Below are 20,203 nucleotides of genomic sequence, written 5' to 3'. Positions count from 1 at the left end.
CTCAGAGGCGGCAAGGCAAGCGCCCGCTCCGCAGCCGGCCCGCCCAGGCCCAACACCGTGTTTACAGGCGTCAGCAGCGCCGCCTCGGCATCAGGGGCGACCCGTCCCACGCCGCCCCAGCGAGTCCTCAATGCTAATGCTCAGGCCCGGTCCCGGCCATGCAGCGGGGGCCCCCCAGGTACCTCACCCGCGAGGCCGCAGGCGCCAGGTCCTCGCGCCAATCACAGCAATCACCGCCACCTCATAGAGGGGAACCGCAGCAGCACTCGTGCCCAGGGCGTCCGCCAGCGTCAAGGTGCAGGCCGCGAATCTCCTGTGCAGCTCTTCTTTCGAGCGGTCCGCCCGGAGGTGCCACGGCATATACAATGCGGTCTCAGGCCCAGCACCGCATGGCCACACCGACGCTAGCGTAACGCCAGCGGCCGCAGGGCCCCTCCAGCAGAAGCGGGCGTCACTCCCCCAGGCCTCAACCCAGCCGGATAAATGCAGGGCGAAACCGCGTAGCGGCTTCAAACTTTCAGCGCGTCCTCAGTATCGCGCTGGGCTAATTTTCGTGAGTGGCACGACTGTGGGCGAGGGGTCCTTCAGCAAATAATTAAAGCATCATCGGGTCAGGCAGCCAGAGCCTCACATAAGCGTGGCCATCTTGGTCCAGCGCCACCTAGCGCCCCCCGACTCACAAAATTTGATTTAGGGGCAGGTGGCAATTGACTCTGTGGCTCTATACCCTGTTGCTGATGACTCATTAACACCTCATTCTGCGTCTGTGGATTCAAATTTTGATTCGGGCCATTATTAACTTTTATAGCTTTACACTCGTTCTTCCAATGCCCCAATTTTTCTTTGGCTCTTCCCGATTCCACCTTCCCTGAGGTTTTTCCCCCCATTATCGTCAGTTTGACCTTGTGCCCTTCCTTGATTTTCGGACTGTTTATTTAATTGAAGCTCTTGCTGTTCAGCCAATTTTACTTGAGCCCACAGTACTTTTTCTTCTAAGGCTTTTCGTTTGTTATCAATTTCATCCCCACAATATTTAGCATATTTTAAAATCTTGTCAATGGGCTTTGATAGCCAACACAACATGTGCTGCTTAATCATTTGAGATATATCCAATCTCAGCCCAGACACAAATCGATACACAAAATGAGTCATGTCTTTGTTTTCTAAGCTTTCAAACCCACAATATTGTTTGAACACCTGTAAAAGACGTTCGTAGTAGGCATGCACAGACTCATTTTTCTCTTGGGTTGTCCTGTCTATTTTTACCCAATCAGTTTCTTTTGGGGGAATTTTACTCTTCAGAAACGTGATCACCTGGTGATATTTTTTCATTACATCTTCTGACAAGGCTCCTGTCTTTGAATCTCTTGGATAATCCTCACTAGGCCAATCTATAGTAATTTTACACTCTGTCCACAAATCTGCAGGTACTACTATGTCAAACAAACCATCCAGATATTTTAACACCTTTGAAACTTTCACAAATCTCTCAACTTGTCTGTACCACTCCACTGGTTTCTCTCTCAATTTTGGGAAATCATTTGTAAATGACAAAATATCCTGTCTAGTCCATGGCACATGTACGTACCCCCCTCCGAGTACTTCTCTCATCGGATACAACCTCTCAGCCTTTTCTGTTTCTCTCATGGCATATTCAGATGTCATTAGATTCACCTGTGCTTCTTCCTTTTTCTTTGCCCATCTAACTTTCCATCTTTCAAGATCTCCCCATTTTTGCAACAGAAATAACAACTCCCTGATCTGCAACTTTCTTCCTGACACATTCATGTTTTCCAAATCCTTATCAGAAAATTCTGCTCTATATGGTTTCTGCAACACCTTTGATTTCCTTATGTCAATTCCCATTTCCGATGCCAAATTCGTCAGTTTTTCATGGAATACCTTTGCGTTTCGTGTAATGCTTCTACAAATAAACAGTAATTCTTCCTCACTGTATGTGTTTGATCTATCTAGACCCACATTTCCAGCAACCATTTCTTCCAATTCTACTCTCAATTTAGAAGTGTCTAATATTTGTGGCTGTGACTTTGGCTTCTCTATTTCTTGAGACCATCTCTCTATATCTTCTGGGGTTACTATTGTGGCACTTCTAGTTCCTGATGATGTTTCTAGTCTAACTTCCTTTGAACAACTGGGCAAATTTCTCTTCGGGGTTTCCATCATCGGCTCTCTTATGGGCAAATCCATTAATGATATTACTGATTCACATTCACTTGCTTGATCATCTATTATTATCTTTTCTAGGTTCTATGCTTGGGGTAGGCATTACAGGAATTTTAGAACAGTTGGACTTTGCCATATAATGGAACTACCGGACCTATTGTCACTGGTATGGTCAATGCTTCCGGATGTGCGTTTATCTGAGCTATTCTCCGAATCAATTCATCTCCATTTTTATTTATTGCTTGCTTTTCCTTTTCTTGAAGTACCCTGTCTGTGGTGTCATGTACTATCTGGGGAACTAAAGGTGTTCCAATTATCGGGGCACAAGAGGTCATTCTATTGAATCCATCATTATAAGGTGGAGGACTTTTCATCAATATGTCTTCTAGGTATCCCTCTTCTGTTTCTCCGCTACCTAACATGGTTAAGTGCTTTGTTTTCTCTGTATATTTACCTCCTGTCTGCTCTTCTGATGTTAACACAGGATAATAAACCTTCTGCCACCATGGCCTGTCTCCATTGTTTCATTTGACTATCTCTAGTCTCTCGGGGAAATTTCGGGTAATATTTGCTTAAGGTCCTGTTACTCCGGGGTCTATCATGTTCAAAGGCTTCCATTTCCCATTCTTCTAAAGCCTCATATTGAGTCAATCTAGGTCTGGGTTCTAATTCATTCATCCGTGTTCTTAAGTTGTACAATATTCTTCCATTAAAGCTTCCGTATTCAGGAAATGCTAATATTCTACCATCTTTTGTGTACTGTACCCAATTTTCTAACCATACACCGGTATGATAGTCTCTTCCACCATCATGTATGATGCAGGTGTATTTGGAGGAGGAATGAGAATTCCCTCTCTACTCTTAATAGGTTTGTCCTTTTTAAAATAATTCTTAACCTTTTGCATGAATGACATTTTTCTCTTTTCTCCGTACATTGCATGCTTGTGCTTGTTAAGGTACTGCTCGTAAGCAAACCCTATAATTCTTCTATCTGGTCAGGTCCCTGTTAATGTTGGATCGTACATGCAAACTCCACTATCTATTATTATTCTTGGGATTTCTATTTTGTCAACCAAATCAGACGCTTGCTTTAATTCTAAAAATTCTCCAATACCAGCGCGTTTACTAGTCTGAGAACCAATCCACTTCTACTCTGCTTGCTCGCTTAGCCAATGCTTGCGCTGCTTTTCTGTGACGTCAGTATCACTTCTTACTACTGACGCCCTCCTTTACAAATTCGCATCAACTATACGCCCGCTGTTTCAACCAATCCCAGCGTGGCTCTCAGTGACGTCAGTGTAGCACTCTCAACTGACCCCTCCTTTACAAGGTAATGTGAAAACTTATTTTCTCACAAATTTCATTAATTAAACGTATAAACATTCGTTATTGTGTCTGACCCACTAATTCAAAGAATAGTTAGATTTCTTTCGCTGCGAGTAAAACCCTTCCGCTTACTCTCCACACACTACGAGTAAAACGTTTCCGCTTACTCTTCACACAAGCATCAGAGAACCTGTTACTCCTTCAGTATTACCCTTTCTAGGTGCTATAATACCAAAATTTCATCAGCGAACTCCTCGCTACCAATTACTCTCACTATCGTACAATAAATTATTCCCCAACGTAGTGCTTCCTGTCCTGCATAACTTTCAGCACTTTCTCGATCCAGACCAATAAGCTCACTGCAGTGTGGCTTCCATTTACCACCCGCTATTCAGTATTCCCGGGAATTTCCAGACAACATAAAACAATACACAACGGGTTTTGGTTAAACATAAATCAATAATTCAAAATTTCAAATACAATCCTCACCTAACTAACTATACTAACCATGCCTCTGCTACCAAGAAATACTGATGAGCTAGCAAATATCCACTGGCCATCAATTTTGTTTTACCCTAAGTAAGTTTACACCAGTATTCTTACCATTCCTGTCTCCTGAGTAAATGCACGTTCGAAAGATCTAGTAGTAGATTAGAATAGGGAGGAAATAATATAATACATTTATTTTTATTCCAAGAACCACAGACTCAGAAGGAGTTTTAAAAGTTTATCTGAATTAATAATTTTGTGAGTCAAATCAGAATACACAGACACATCAAGATTCGCCATCAGGAATAGTAGTTCAATTAGTTTATAATTCAATTCACATTAATCTCATATGATGACAGTACCTGAGGAGAGAAAGAACAGAGAGCAAATACGAAGCACAACCCACAGAACTATATTTACCTAGAATGGTGTGAGGACCTAGACATCAGAGTATCAAGGATTCAGGACAGGTTCAGGACAGGGAAGGTGGCCTCTTCTAGTGTAACGCCAGCGTTACACCCCTCTCTGGTGCTACTCTCTCCGGCTCAGCTCGTCCGTACCCCTTCCTAGATGTGCCTCTTCGATTGTTCCGCGAATTGTCCCTAGTGTTGGATTCTTCTGTCAGATTGCAGCAAAAACGGGCAGCATCTCAGCATAGATTGGATAGAGTGCAGAAGAGTTCCTGCGTGTTTTGGCAGCCATTTTTAGGACACTTGGGCTATTCATTAGTGAAGCACATAGAAAAGCTTCCCCTAGATACGAAATGTAAAATGGGGTGCAAAATTAGTATTCACTGACAGGTTGGTTACAATGTTGTAGGTCATTTGAGCGGATTGCATACGAGCAAGTTTCTTTTTATACGAAACCTTGCTCCATCAACATGGACAACCCTTTTAGCCAAAGGAGTCGCAGGTAGGTACCCTGTCTGGTCGGCTCACTATACTCTGACTAAAAGCTAAGTTGCCACCAGTGATGGCAACCCTACTATGCAGAAGCATCACTGGTTGTGTTATACACTAATATGCTTGTGCTTAGTGGGTCAAAAAAGGCAAGCAGCCTCAAAAGTCTCTCCAACTCACAGAAGCCAGTAAATGTCCAGCACCAGTGCTCCAATCTCTGCTCTGAGTTAAGGGGTGTTACCCTGCAGTGCTCTCATTCCTTGACACTAGGCACAACGTCTCCAATCAGATGGTGACTCCTCCTTGGCAAGCTACAAAAAAGCACATTTCTAATATCACCCACTGTTCACACCTCTTTGATTCCTACTGCAAATTGGGAGCGGTCGGCTCCAACTAAGGCCAGATGACTACTGAGAACTGGATTGTGAATATCTGGAGAAAAATAAAGACTGGTTAAGGATTTTTGGGCATTTCTCTCATAAAAGAGCCAATGCCACTAAAGTTAAGGGGTCGAAGTAAAGACAAGCAAAATGTAACTACGGAGGCCTGAATACTCTGGAAACTAAATGGTATTTAAGTATCAATGATGGCTCTTAAGTTAACAATGGTGTTGAAGCAATGACATTACATCACTGCATTGGCTTACATAGACTGCCATAGAATAATACTGGTCTGATTATTTGTATGTTTCTTCCCAGTGCCTAATTGTAACTGTATCACAGTTTTTGTATCAAAATATGTTCCTTTGTAAAAGGAAATACCTCTGGATAGATATTTACAATTACTGGTAACACTTGTGTTGTGGTATATTTGGTTGTGACCATTATAACTACTCATACGGGGCTGGTGAGTCCAGGAAGCTACAGACCCTTGACTCAGCATTGCACGCAGAGTGCCAAGTATCTAGGGCAACAGGGCAGGGCAGTGCCAGCTGCTAAAAACTGGGGAAACCCCAGCAGAGGAGCTGTTAAACTTTCTGTGGGAGTAACTGCCATGGTGAGTGCTAAAGTAATACTGGTTGTTGGGGGTAGGATCTGTAGAACTCGCTGTAGGCAACAACTTAAGAGAGCAGGCCAACAAAGCTGTAGGGATAATGTTTTAGGAGCACTGGCTGTGCCTTTTAGGAAATGAAGGAACATTGTTTTTTGTAGGGACTGCTTGGAACTACTTATGGAAGCACTGACTGCAGGGGTGCCAAGAGATATATTACCTGCACGAGGGGAACTAGGAAGCCACGCAGTGGGTTGACGTCATGTTTCTTTTGGTAAAGGGAGAGTTCGGAGTATACCTTTGAAACTGAAGACAGAACAATAAAATAGTAACTAAATTAATTAGCACTCGGACTTTGCCAATTGTTAATGTACGAGCAGCACCCAAATTTCTCTCACAGAACTACGCTACCATATTCATACTTTCAGCCCGTTAGTAGTAGTCGCTGTGGAAATCAGCAGGTGATACCATTTGTCACTTTACAAGAACCCTGAACTTTGAACAGCAGGTATTATTGTAAAGTTGATACTCTGTTTTCATTACCCAAAACCTTATGTACTTTAGAAAGTCTCCCAGCTCCCTAATATAACTGAAAAAAGTAATTGGGTCCCCCAACTGCCTCTTGTATACATTACTGCAATGAGGTATTACTCCATACTTGACGTCTAACTCACACTCAAACTTGTTTCCGCTTTGCTTGGCCTCATTCATGCGTGTGGTTAAGCGACTGATCTCAGGCATGTGATTATTCAGTTTTGCTGCCTCCCGCTGGCCCTTCACAATGACTGGGAAAATGAGGAGGCGCGCGACGAGTGTTCCTAGGACAGAGAAGAGAACAGAGATAAGCAAGGAAACAAAGTTTTGATGCAAGGAAACAAAGCTTTGATGCAACCCGATGATCTAAATCGGGGCTGGACATTCCAACCTTTACGCCAGAACCCACAGTTCCTGGCTAATCCAGTGCTCTATAAATTGGCTTATCATCACTCAATGATATGACAATTTCTAGAGCACACAATTAATTCTGATGCTTTGCAGTCCCACAGTTCAGTCGAGTCATACAATATGTTCCCATGAGAGAGACAATCCCAAATCCACTATGGGTACATTACAAAAGTATCATACATATTAATGCTTTTTCCCGGTAGCCCAAGGCGAATTTCAAGACCGGAAAGTGGGAGAATGCACAGTAATATTTAACTTTTCGGTGCACCTGGGGGATGGTTGGAGGGACATTAGCCAGAACAGCTTTGTTTTTAATGTCAGCAAAAAAACATTCCATACAGAACACTGGATATACAGCTACACGGTGGTGCATAAAACCTTTAGCAGATGGGTGGTAACATAAAAGGACAAAGGAGCATGGATGATGAGGAATGAAAAAGACTGTCAGTAAAATACACTTGAAAAAGACTTATTTACACACACCCAGGGAGGGTAGGGCACTGGACTGGAGCCTGATAAAATGCGCTTTGAATGCAGACAGAGGTGCTAGCTAAGGATTCACCATCTATTGTATTCCAATGAAGGGTTCCAAGGAGTTTGAAAAACAAACGCGGGCCCTTATTTAATGTAGGGGCAAGAAGGCCAGTACAATATCATCCGTTCCACCCAATTTAGAAATCTGCCCTATTTCAAGGGAGAATTATTGCAAAAAGGTATTTCCACTGACACTACAGGAATCTTTTTCTGAAACTTCATAATGTTGGTTAGCCCTATGGCTGTTGGACATGGCCCTTCTTAGGGTACTTCCGTAAAACTTTTTATTTTTTTTCCTCCTGGTTTTTGCAGATTCCCTTTCCGTGGCATTAAGACTCTGGGCACTTTCCCACTGTAATACAGTGTGAAAGCGTGCACGCCCTTCGTACACATGCTAGGAGGTGATTCTTACACGATTGGTTTAGGTGCTCTACCTGTGAGTACCCTGTAAAAAGAGGTATACCACATATCAAGGGCAGGTAGTGCACTGGCTACTAGTGGGCCGCAGCACTGATTGAAAGGCTATTCTTGTGGATGGCGCAAACACGTCTCCAACCTGCCACTGCAGGCCTGTGTGTATGCATTTGCACTTAGGCTCAGGTTGGCATTCCTAAGCCTCTTGGCCAATGCAGAGTGGGCTGCTCACTACCACTAGGGTAAGCCCTGAGGGGTGAGGTGAGTGATAGGGGAAAGGCAGGGCAGGTACATGTGTGTTCTCTGCCCAGGTAGTGAATAATCCCCATATGGGTTTTTCCTACCTAGGAGGTCTGCTCTTCGCCATGGGTCAACACAGGGAAATTGCTGTAATGACTCAAACTACAGTTTTTAGCTTACAGCAGGGAGTGGCCTCATGACATTTTCAAACACATCTCATGCCTGCCATTGCAGGCCTGTGTGCACGCATTTGCACTTATGCTCAGGTTGGCCTTTCTAAATCCTGGGACAAAGCTGAAGGTGCCTTTCACCAACACTAGAGCACCCCTAAAGTAAGCCTTGGAGGGTGGAGCAAGTGAAAGGTGAAAGGAAAGCATCATGTGTTCCCTGCCCAGGTAGTGAAGAACCCCAATGTGTGTTTTCACTACTTATGAGGTTTGCTCTCCCCAAAGGTAAACATATGGGAATAACTTAGAATACTTTAAGCTGCAGTGGTGGCTTACAGTGGAGCAGCCTCATGTTGTTTACCATCATTGGATTCACAATGACAAATCCTCCCTGTGGTAATGGTGGATTTGTCATTAACAGCTTAGAAATGCCACTTCTTGAAAGTGGGCATTTCTCTGCGCTAAACTCTTTTGTGAGCCTTTTAGTTTGACTCCAATCCACACTGGGGGGAGCACGTGTGCATTCCCCAGAGAGTGCCATAACCATTGGGCATGCAACTGGAATGACAGACCGAGGAGCTTTTGACACTTGGCCTCTGGGAAGCCAGATCACGGCCCCACTAAAGATTAATCCACATTCCAAGGCCTCATGGCAGACAGGACTGAAATTTAGGGGAGGCATGTGTGGTTCAAAGGGAATCCTCTGAACCACCCCCTACTTCAAAGGCACACTACAGTATAACTACTGGTGCCATACTTCAGCAGGGCAGATACACTCTTGTGGGGATGTGGGACCAGACATCCTGGACTGTGTAGTGCACACTGCCAGAGGAATCTGCTGTGCACAAGGAGTAGACTGCCATTGGAAGGAACCAGTCACCCTGCCTGAATAATGGCTGGCCTGGGCAGATTACCTGAGGTGTGCTTTCCAAGGGCTTGTTGGCTTACCCCCTGTTTCTTGTGGATGTCTCAGGGACATCAAAGACCTCCTGTGAGGGACCTACACCATCTACGTGTTTCACCTGGAGAGCGGTGCCCTCTGAAGCACCTACTACGTCTGCTGGATTGTCTGCTGGATCCTGACTGTAGCGCTGTGTGAGAGTGGAACTTCGTATTGTGACTGGAGACCGGATTGACTTGTGTGTAACCCCCAAACCATGCCCGCATCCAAGGTGTCTGGCCCCTGAAATGTGGGGCCTTAGCACGCACAAGTGTCTCATTGGTGTGAGCGGATTCACCACTTGCCGTACTCAGCATGGCCCGCTTTGTCATCCGTGCCTCATTTCTGTTGTATGACACGCCAACTGCATGCTCATTGCGTTTGGTGTCCGATTCACAGGTTGCGACCCTCGGAGGGAAGGCACATCCATAGGAGTGAGGTACCACTGAACTTGTGACTGTGTGTGTGACACCAAATCGTCTGGCGCGACTCGTATCCTTGTGCACCAGACATTGTGCCTCTTTTCAAGGGAGGTATGGAGAACACAACTTTTGGTTCATTGGGATCTGATTGTCTGGAGCGACTTGTATCATTGTGCACCAGACATTGTGCCTCATTCCAGAGAGTTACCGCAAACCTGACTGTGGGTTGATTGTAACCGGATTGTCTAGTGCAACTTGTATCATCGTACACCAGATGTTGTGCCTCATTCCAGGGAGGTACGTCAAACCAGACCGTGGGTTGATTGAGACTGGATTGTCAGGTGCGACTCGGATCATCACGCACTAAACGTTGTGTATCATTTCCCATGGGGTGCGGGGACAGCTGCACCCCCATTTCACTGACTGTCCCATCTTGCACTCAGTGCGGCGACTCAACTGCCCTCTCCTCACCTGGCCCAATGACTTTGTGCTACCAAGAAGTATCGCCGGGATCGGACCTGGATGGCGAGAGTAAGTGACTGGGCTGCGAAACACTTCAGAGAACGATCGGAAGTGGGCCGAGAAACTGCTTGACCCCCTGTGCTTTCCAGAACTGGGCTGGTGCCGGAAGGCGAATTGAGAAACCCCCAAATGTATCGACTGTTGCCTGATTACCCTGATAGCTACTCCAGCCTTCTTCCCTTGGCCCCTGACTAAGTGTGTCTCTAGCCTTAAACCGGTATAGTAAGGTGTGGGGGTGTTGTGACTCTAAACTGTGGGCAGAGTAGTGGGGGAAGGTAACAGAGGTAGGGGAGGGATTGGGCGACGGGGTCCGCATTCATATTATCAACTGACCTGCCGGATATCATTTGCACCGCGTTACGGTGCGGACTGCGTGTGTGCGCGAGTGTGTGCTGCATTGCAACAGCCTGCTAATAGTTGCACCACGCAGCGGTGTTTTACTGGTTTGTGTTATTACCCAACGAATACTTCATTTTGACTTTGGTTTTTCCCATGCGTCCTTGGCCCATGGTGCTACTGAAAAGTGTTATAAATTCTTGTGTGCACACATTCCTTATATTGTTGTGACCTGGGGTGCACCCTAGTGTTATTTGCCTGGGTGGGCACAGTTCTAATGACGTATCGCAACACATAAGAGTGCTGGGATAAAAGGATTATGTTACTTACCCTATAAGCATCTGTTTCTCACAAGTAGTCCTGTAGAGTCACATGTTTGGGCTCAGTTGTTTCTGTTCCAATAATTTTTCAGGCTTTTCCCAAGTGTGAATATTACTGATGTCATTTTAACACTGTTGTGCTTAGTACTGCTAGTAATATTTCTAAGTGTGATTTATTCCCAGAAATGCATGATGTTCTTGTTGTGTTAATGTGTGTTGAATACAATCTTTATTTACATACACCTTGTGTGAAGTCTCTTTTGTGACGCTCAGTGCATTTATTGTGTGAAAGTGCTATGTCAATGCTTTACACATTGCCTCTATGATAAGCTGGACTGCTCAGTGCCAAGCTACCCAGAGTGAGCGCAGGTGATACAGTGAGTGCAATAACCTAATCCTGACAGGATTGGTAGGTTCTGCCTGGCTTGGGGACTGCCTCAGCCAACCAGAAAGTACCAGTTCCAACACTGGCGGACTGGTAGACATTTTCTTTGGATTTCAAAGACAGAATCTCAAATGGGCTTATTCTCGGGGGGAAAAAAAAGTAACCCAGACACCTTGGACATGGAGACCTGGATATTATGGCTCCATTTGGAGGCTTAAATGGTCTACCTCAGTATATATTACTAGTACTACACCACCAGTACAAACGGAACGCAGCATAGGGAAGCAGTAGCTGCTTCTAAGAAAAGTGAAATCACATTTTTGACACACGTGTGTGATAGAGAAGGATATCCTACCGCTCTCCTAAACGATAATAGGAGTCCAGATGGTATTTCACGGTGTGGAAGAGTTTTTGTTAATTAAATGGATCAAGCATAAATGTATGGTTCTGCTAGCCTGCATACTAAATGGGTTAGGGAAGAGACTGAACCAACCACTGAAGGGGTATGTACAGAACAGAAATAGATATGGAAGGGTGAGCAAAAACAAGTTAGAGACTAATAACTAAATCACTGTGAAGCAGCAAGGTGGGTTCAACTTTAAATGCTGAATGGAAGGAAACCAAATACAATGTTATGCTGGGCAATAATCATGGAGGGGTGGTGGGTTTAATTTAAGATGCTGAAGGAAAGGCAGAGGAAAGCAAAATGCAATGGTTGCAAGGAGGGTGGTCAAGGCTTTTGATGAGAAAATGTGTGTCAAGCTAAAGGTTAAGCTGCTAAAAATATTAAACATGGACAAAAAGCAAATAATGTAGACATATTACGGTTCATCAAATATTTCATACTGCAATGGAAGCAATGGATGCGAGAGAGTGGAATTGAAAAAGAGTAGTATAAGAGGGAGAATTGATTCAGAATGAGTCAATTTTAAGTGCTCAAATCTTCGCTACTGGATATTGACAACATCCTCAAGGAGTACATCGGGGGACAGCAGCAATCATGACTTAAATCATCAAACTAGATGTAGCCACGACATTAGGAATTCTTCATCTTGTACACATAGGTCTGTACTACAAAGCTCACCACTTAGCACACCTAGCTGATTTTTCATCAGACCTCAACCATAATGGGTGGTCATTGAAAGACACTTGAAAGGTAATCTGTCTAGTCGAGCAATAAAACAAAGCTGTGCTAAACTTTCACATAATCCACTGAATCAGTCTTATGAGAAACCGATCTGGTGTGGTCCTTCACTATTGAACTGTTAAGTATTCATGGCCATCTACACTCATAGGCTATTTCGGATAACAAGTGATTTCGACTGTCACATGATTCACAGGAGGGAGTGGCCAGAAAAGGATAATCTCATCATTGGTCAATTACTGTAGGATGGGGTACGCAAGCCCTTTTAAAGTTTGGAGACGGAGTTCCACTTAAGCCCAGATCAAAGATGGCGATATATACACCTGAAACCTAGCCTTCAGTCTAAACTGCGTATTTAAAGTGGTGTTTGCTTAACTCCCCTATACATCTATGTCTTAAAAGATGGAGTAAATTCAGAGAGGTCATATCTGGTCGGGTCTGGACACACTGATAGTAACAGTACACTCCAATATGGCAAAAAACTATTCAACAAAAATTGGCAATCAAAACTTCTAGAGATCATTCAAATGAAGACTGGTCTTGTTTGCTGGAAATCCATGACAGCGGCTTCCAGGAGGCAAGGTTAAGTTCAACTACTTCAAATTGCAACATGACTGTCACTGGTCTCCCCATAAACTACGGGGAGCTAATCAGAGTCACACTTCCAACTGTTGGTGATGAAGAGATCTGAATGGAAATATTGTAGTGTAGTTCCTATAGTACCCCTGCAGGACCTGCGCTTTTGGATAACATACACTGTGGGTCGGATGGTAGACTGACTCTGTGCACCCCCAACGAGTAGGTTAGCCTTGTTTGCATTAGCTAGCTCACAGTGCCACTAGAATCTCCTTTTTTCAGAAAGAAAAGTTTTTGGCAACCTCAAAACACAACAAACCTGGATTCCTCAGACTCATGGAAACACTATACTACTTTTCACCGTGCTTGCTCATTTTGTCTCAGAGATACATAGAAGAAACAGTCGAGCGTGTTTACAATAAGAATTTATAGTACCGTTGTTCGTCTAGTGTAAAATATATGCACTGCTACAACTGTTACACAGTAGCAGAGATATAGGATCAGCAGTACAGTGAATAAAAAGGAAAAGTACAGTTCTACAATTTTGCAATAGTCATGAACATATACATGAATATAAAATGCATTTATAAAATAAAGCACATACTCCTACTATGCCTGTCTAGATGTACCTAAGTGTACCTAGCATGTGAGTAGGTGTGAAAGAGCTAATAAGCCTAGGAGCCAAGAATCCCACTAGGGTTTAGTCGAACCCCATTACCTGAATAATGAGAGTGTGGGACCTCGTCCTGGTCTCAAGTTGGACACCCCGCAAGGGATGTTTAGATCACTGTCAGCTGGAGCAACTACATGCAGGAGCCTCAGCGTCCCTAGTCAATGTGTCGGCCTTGAAGTCTCGGTTCCCTCCAACTACTGATAGCAAGAGGTGCAGTAATTATACAGAGTCCCTTTGCCCCTTGTGCCTGTGTTAGCCATTGTTAAGTATGAGAATGACGTATGGGATTAAACCTTGTGCGTAGATCGGAGAGGTGAAGTATACCCCCTGGGTAGGGTCCTCATAAATTATTCATATGTGCTAAGGATGACGTCTTAGCATTATTGATTGGGAAAAACCCTCCCTCTGCATGGAACTAGGTGAAAGGTTTAGTTATAAAAGGCGTCAATCCTTATAAGGTGTTCTGTCCTTATTAGGAGTTATGTCCTAATAAGGCTCGTTCATGTGAAATGTATTGGCGATGATGTAGGGAAAGGGTACGATGTTCCCTGGACCTATATTAGAGTACCTATATTAAACATAACACCCACTCCTCCTAATACTCAACAATAATAATACACAATTGCTCATATCTCAACTGCTCTTTGTCCACCTCTAACACAGTTAAATCCCTCGGAATAAGCATTGACCAGAACCTCAGCCTTTCACCCCACATAAAAAATGCGGCCAAAGACGCTCTTCTCTCTACTTCATCTCAAGAAAATTAAACCCATCATTCCTGCTGATGATTTTAAAATTAGTTGTTCAATCACTAGTACTTTCCAGACTGGACTATGGTAATGTCTTTCTCTCTGGAACACCGAAAGTCCACCTAGCCCCCAAACAAATCAGTCCTTAACCTTGCGGCCAGGTTTATTGCAGATTGTAAGCGATTTGACCAGATTTCCCCCATCCTCAAAGATCTCAAATGGCTTCCCATCGAAGGCAGATGCTCCTACAAGAATGTTTGCATTATGCATAAAGCCTTGCATCTTCAAACCCCATTGTATCTCTCAGACAAACTCCACAAAGCGAGCTGCTCTAGAGAAATGAGGAGCACAAATACTCTCATGCTAGTACCTCCCTTGGTTAACAAGAAATCTACCCAGTTACGCTCTTTCTCCGGAAATACACCTACCATCTGGAACTCACTCCCCAAAGATCTACGTTGCAACACCTCCTACCTCAGCTTCAAAAAAGACCACAAGCGGCACCATCTCAACAAATACTGGGGTCCTTAACCCTGCCACCTAACTGGGTTTCACAACATGCCCCTGATGGTGCTTTGTTCTCACCACCTTATACCTGACTTACTACCCCCCTTCTCTCATTCTTACATATACTTCCACCCTTCCCCTACTTGTTCTCTCATAATCACTGCCTACTCCTGCATGCTATCTCCTCTCCCATCACTCTCCTTAGTTCCTCCCTAGCTCCACACACTCCCACCTCATCCCCGACCACCCACGCTAGCTCAACTATCCAATTTTGTTTATGGCCTAATTGTGCTCCTGATTTTTTTGTCCATGTATTTATTGTTCTTTGCATATTGTTCTTTTTATCTTGCACTTTTTGTACAAATGTTATATTGCAATCCCTACCCTTGTAAAGCGCTCATACCTTTGGGTCTAGCCAGCACTATATAAAACCGTTTAAATGAATAAAGAAATAAATTGAGATACACATTTTAACTAGGTGTAAGTGCATAAAGTTATCAATGAGCCATTTTAAAATGTTTTTAATAACATTCAAAAATCATTTAAAAACAGTTATAAAAAAGAAAAAGAAAAAAAAAAAAAAAAGAAGAGTAGAGAAAAATTTTCTCTGGATATATGATTTCCGTTTTAAAGTTCCGCAAATCACAGTCCTAAATGAGTTTGATCATACACGTTGAACTACTGCAAGCGTCCTTAGAAGGCCATGCTTTGTTATTTAAAGTGTCAATTTGAGGAATTTTGTTGAAATTAAAAGGGGAAAAATCCGAATTCGTTCCCAGCACACGATGAGCCAGATTTAGATTAAATGTCCTGGCTGGGAAATGCAACAATATCGCTGCCTGCTGCCGCAGAGAACAAACATTGTAATACCTCGCATAGCACGTCAAGGGTGCATAGATGTAATTCAGTGCTGCCAACAGCTGGTGGGGAGGCAGCCGGTGCTGTAGTGAGTGATACCTCGGTGCCAACGGTGGAGCTGAAGTTCAACTCGGTTGTAAAAGGCACCTGCGGATCCTTAAAGAATGCATGTGTCAAGATGGGAATACACTGAGGACATAGTCGAGCATGGGACTGCAGTGGTTCCAGCCTGGAGTCTAAGTCCGCTGGCGTCTCCATTAGAGGTGTCAGACAGATGTCCAATCCTCATTCTCCTCCGCAAAACGGGCTTCGGAAAACAGGTACGATGCAGCCTTCAAGGACTGGTATGAACGATAGGAACCAAGAAGCCCTTAGTTCCAGGAGGAGAGGTGCATCCAGATGTTGTACCATGCGCTCACGGTAATATCTCCCCAGGAGAGCTTTTGCCATCTTGCTGGTGGTTGGTCCGCCCATTGCGTAGCAGGTAAACGACAATCAGGATTCCAGATATTGCGAGCAGGATCAGAGGTAGACCCCCCGAAAATGCTTCCAAATACGGAGTGTATAAAGTTAGGAATAACTTGAGGATTGTTTGAAAGGGGCTAAGGAATCCTGACCCTTTGGTCTTAAATAGGTGTACAATACCCCTCGTATCTGACATATTAAAGATACGACCCACCAATCCCACGAAATGTAGGGGGCAGTTTGTACGAATAAGCGCCTGTATCTCAGTCTAGGTTCTTGCGATTTGAAGGCAGGTTTCCTTCTACGGAACATCAAATCAGGGTCCCCTATAGACCCTGTACCGCCCCACATTCTCGCTCAAGGGAAGGTGCTGTGTTTTAATTCAACTCACTAGCCTCCTCTCCATATCTCTTGAAAAAGGGATTGTACCTAAAGAGTGGAAGCATGCCATCGTAAAACCATTGCTAAAAAAAACAACTCTATTAGACCCCACGGTCATAGCAAACTATCGCCTGATCTCATTATTGCCCATTTTGGGGAAAAATTGCGGAGAAACATGTGAACAGTGCGATCTCACAGTTTCTGGAAGATCATGGTCTTTTACATCAGACCCAGATGGGTTTTAGGCCGGAGCATAATACGGAGTCAGCTCTACTTATTGTCACCGAAAAATTAAAAAACATACTAGATCAGAGAAGGGCCGCTGCTATTGTGTTATCAGATCTAAGCGTGGCCTTTTGACACAGTAGACCACAAAATCCTTGTCAATAGACTTGAAAACATTGGAATTAGAGGTACTGCCAACCAATGGGTGGCCTCGTTTCTGAGTGACAGATTATTTCGGAGCATGAAGGCCAACATTCGGATCCCTGCGGAGTACCTCAGGGATCCTCTCTGAATCCGACTCTCTTTAATGTCTATTTGAGCCCATTAGCTCATTTAGTCCAGGAGTTTGGACTCTCCATTGTGTCATATGCCGATGACACCCACCTAGTGGGGTCAATTGCCGACTCCATGAATTCCGACCATAGGCAACTAACCCTGTGTCTGGAAAAAATAGAAACATGGATGGCTGACTGCAGTCTTAAGCTGAACGGCCTACTTTGAAAAGGTTTGCAACATGCTGTGCTTTTAATTTTGAGTAAACTCATGAATTCGAATAAAGAGGGCATAGTGAGATGTGAGTTTTAACTAAATTTTAATTCTGGGACATATTGTCCTCTTCACTTTGTGGGGTTCTTTCTACTTTAGATACAAATTTTCACTTCTGGTCTATCCCTAAACTGGTCTCTTTACTGGACATAAAATTCTGTCTTTTCAGTGAGAAAGCAACCAATGATGATGTGTAAACATGCTGGTGAGAACCTGCCAGTAGCTCCCCTGGTGTTGCGCATGTGAGTTGCTTTCTCACTCTTTACTCACTTTTTGAGGCTTTTTGTGTCTACCCCTCTGGTTTAAGGGTACATGTTGGTGTGAGTGGGCTGACTTACTTTATTTTATTTTAACAAACATGAATGATAGGGACGCCTAGGATTGGCTTAGACTAAAAGATTTAGCAGCTGTTAAGTGGAGGTAGATACCCCCAAACACCTTGCCTTTGTATAAACTTATCTTGACCCCACTAGAAGCCAGATCTTTGTTGTTTAAATGATTGATGAGTGGAGGGTGCTCTGGCTTTAGTTTTTCCCTCTATAGCTCCTTTTTTTGTGATTAAGCTGAACGGGGACAAAACCAAGCTTATGATCCAGGGCAGCAACTTCAACCCCCACTTAGAGATCCCTTGGCCAGCAAATTGGGGCCTCCCCCCAACCCCTAAATGCGCTATAACCTAGGTATGTGGCTCGATCAGAACTGAACGATGGGGACGCAAGACAAAAAACTGGCGGGTACATGTTTTGGCATCCTCCGGATACTCCGGAAAATCCTTAGCCTACTCCCAGAGAACTCGAGAAGGACGGTAGTGCAAGCCTTGGTTGTCTCAAGACTTGATTATGGAAACTCGCTATACCTTGGGTCACCTAAATACGTCACTAATAGGTTACAGGTTGTACAGAATGCGGCAGCTAGACTTCTTCTTAAGATACCCAGGAATCAGTCAGCTAGAGCATCCTTGAGAGAGCTACACTGGCTTCCCGTTCAGACCAGGATTAAATGTAAGTCTTTATGCCTGGCACATAAAGCCATGTATGGAAGAGGCCCGGCCATGCTACGAACCTGGATATCCCACTACTCACCCAGCCGCTGTCTTAGATCAGGGTCGAATTTTCTGATGAACACCACCAGAATTCAGAGGTCCAGGTGGGGTGGAAGATCGTTCTCTCATCTGGTGCCCAAACTTTGAACAGTATGGACCCAGAGCTGCGATTGATCAGAAACGAACAGTCCTTTAAAAAGAAACTTAAAACTCGGCTGTTCCCCCAAACTCTCCCTCCAGATAGTTGCACTTACCTTTTATAGCGCTGGGATGCCTGCGGGTAGCCATGCGCTTTATAAATCCCTAAACCTAAGTTCAAAGGTTTCTCAAGCGGAGGTTAAGGGTACGGTCTGCTGTAAAAGCATGGCTTTCATTCTGCTCAAAGCATCAAACTGTATAAAAGAAACATTCTGTCAAGGCCATAGCAGCGCCTCCCTGACTGTGTTTGTCAGAGGAAACAATACTTGCATACAGCAAGTAACCCAGGTGTTCACGGTGACAAGATAGGCTATGCCCGGAAGCATACCACAGCAACCTTGATCATTCAGCATCAAGTAACTCCCATTCGAGAGCAGCTCAAACACCGGTGTAAGCAGGGCAGCTGGAGTTCCTTTCATGTGGCAAGACAGATTCGCTATTGAAGCATTACATGCTCCGTGCAAAATAATATCTTGGCACATGAGAGAACCTTAAAGCGTTCTTGCAGTTTGTACCACTAAGAAACACATCTCGATCCCCACTACGGCATCTAAATCTACATGGTAAATCCTAGGATTTCTTAATGTATTCTTTACCTAATTTTTCATATCTGCCTGCCTGCCTTTGCTCAAGGCAATAGCGAAACTGAAAGGTTGTGACCGGGAGAGTGATTTGGCCATAAATTAGCCATTCTGTTGATGGTAATTCCGCCACTGTGAATGGTAGCCTATCCAGTTTTTCAATTTGCAGCATTGTATATTTAGCTCCCCTTTGTGCCATTTCTATCTGTGTATCAGTTAGATTGTATTCTGAAAACAGACGTACGGTTTCATAAAACGTAAGGCACAAAGCCTGCACGCAAACATTGCAGCGTCCAGCTCAATAACATAATAGAACGTAACTGAGATTGGCCGAGTTATAATATGGATAATTCCTGTTTCAGTATGTCAATAGCAGAAGATACAATGTTGCCCGATGAATATATCCTGGAGGTCAAAGTTGTCAACCCATTATCTACCACAGCTAAAGCTTTTTCTAAGTTTATACGGTCTATTTCCCGTATTCTCTTAACGGCTTCTTGTTGGGAAATCTTCCAGTTTTCATTATAGGCAGCATAAATGCCTGCATATATGAAACATTTTTGACGTTGTTTCCTGAGTCCTGATAAAAAGTCCCTAAGATCCATGTCATGTGACAGTAAAGATAAGTGTTGTTTCACTTCTGCAAGTCTTGAGGCTTCTAGCCAATCGAGGCACAACTTCCCAACACTGTAGGATGTCACTACCCCTGGACGTTCTCTCTGCACATAACGTGGGTCTGGCCTATTGATACTGAGTCCCTTGGTGATGATCAGGAATCGCTTATGACATATGTTCGTGTCTAAGGGCCAAACCACCCACTCTTTCCAATTTGGGTCTGTTCTATTGTACTTTAGTATGTCATCTACTGTTGCCCCTTCTTTTGTAGTGGAGTTCTGCCACCCCTGTGTTGGTGTTGGAAACCTAGGAGTGTTCAGGTCCTTGTTCCGGTCTAGTCCAAGACAGGATGTCTGTTGCACAGTAACATTTAAAAAGATCATCTGCTGCGGTATGAGGCATGCTCTAAATAGTGCATCTGTACCCTGGACTTGCCAGTCCCTCGAACCCCAAACTGATTTTGAGTCTCTTTCGTCTTTCCATAGTTTGAAACCCTGTTCAGACAATTGGGCCAAAAAGGATGCAGAGTA

At 44.1% G+C, this 20,203-nt stretch overlaps 1 protein-coding gene across 2 annotated transcripts in view; it reads right to left on the bottom strand.

Moving 5' to 3' along the window:
* The window catches only part of LOC146854845 (mitochondrial inner membrane protein OXA1L-like), a 236,171-nt gene that overhangs the window by 114,718 nt on the left and 101,250 nt on the right, over nt 1-20,203 (bottom strand). For both annotated transcript variants that reach the window (XM_085652222.1, XM_085652221.1), the window contains exons 4-5: nt 6,563-6,706; nt 6,109-6,194 (exon numbers count right to left, since the gene is read on the bottom strand). In XM_085652222.1, coding sequence (XP_085508348.1) covers nt 6,109-6,194; nt 6,563-6,706 — 230 coding nt within the window. The remainder of the gene's footprint in view (nt 1-6,108; nt 6,195-6,562; nt 6,707-20,203) is intronic.

The sequence above is a fragment of the Triturus cristatus genome, chromosome 4_1 (assembly GCF_964204655.1).
Source record: "Triturus cristatus chromosome 4_1, aTriCri1.1, whole genome shotgun sequence".
Taxonomy (NCBI): domain Eukaryota; kingdom Metazoa; phylum Chordata; class Amphibia; order Caudata; family Salamandridae; genus Triturus; species Triturus cristatus.
The sequence above is the reverse complement of the archived record's forward strand: the minus strand, read 5'-3'. Positions and strand labels throughout refer to the sequence as shown.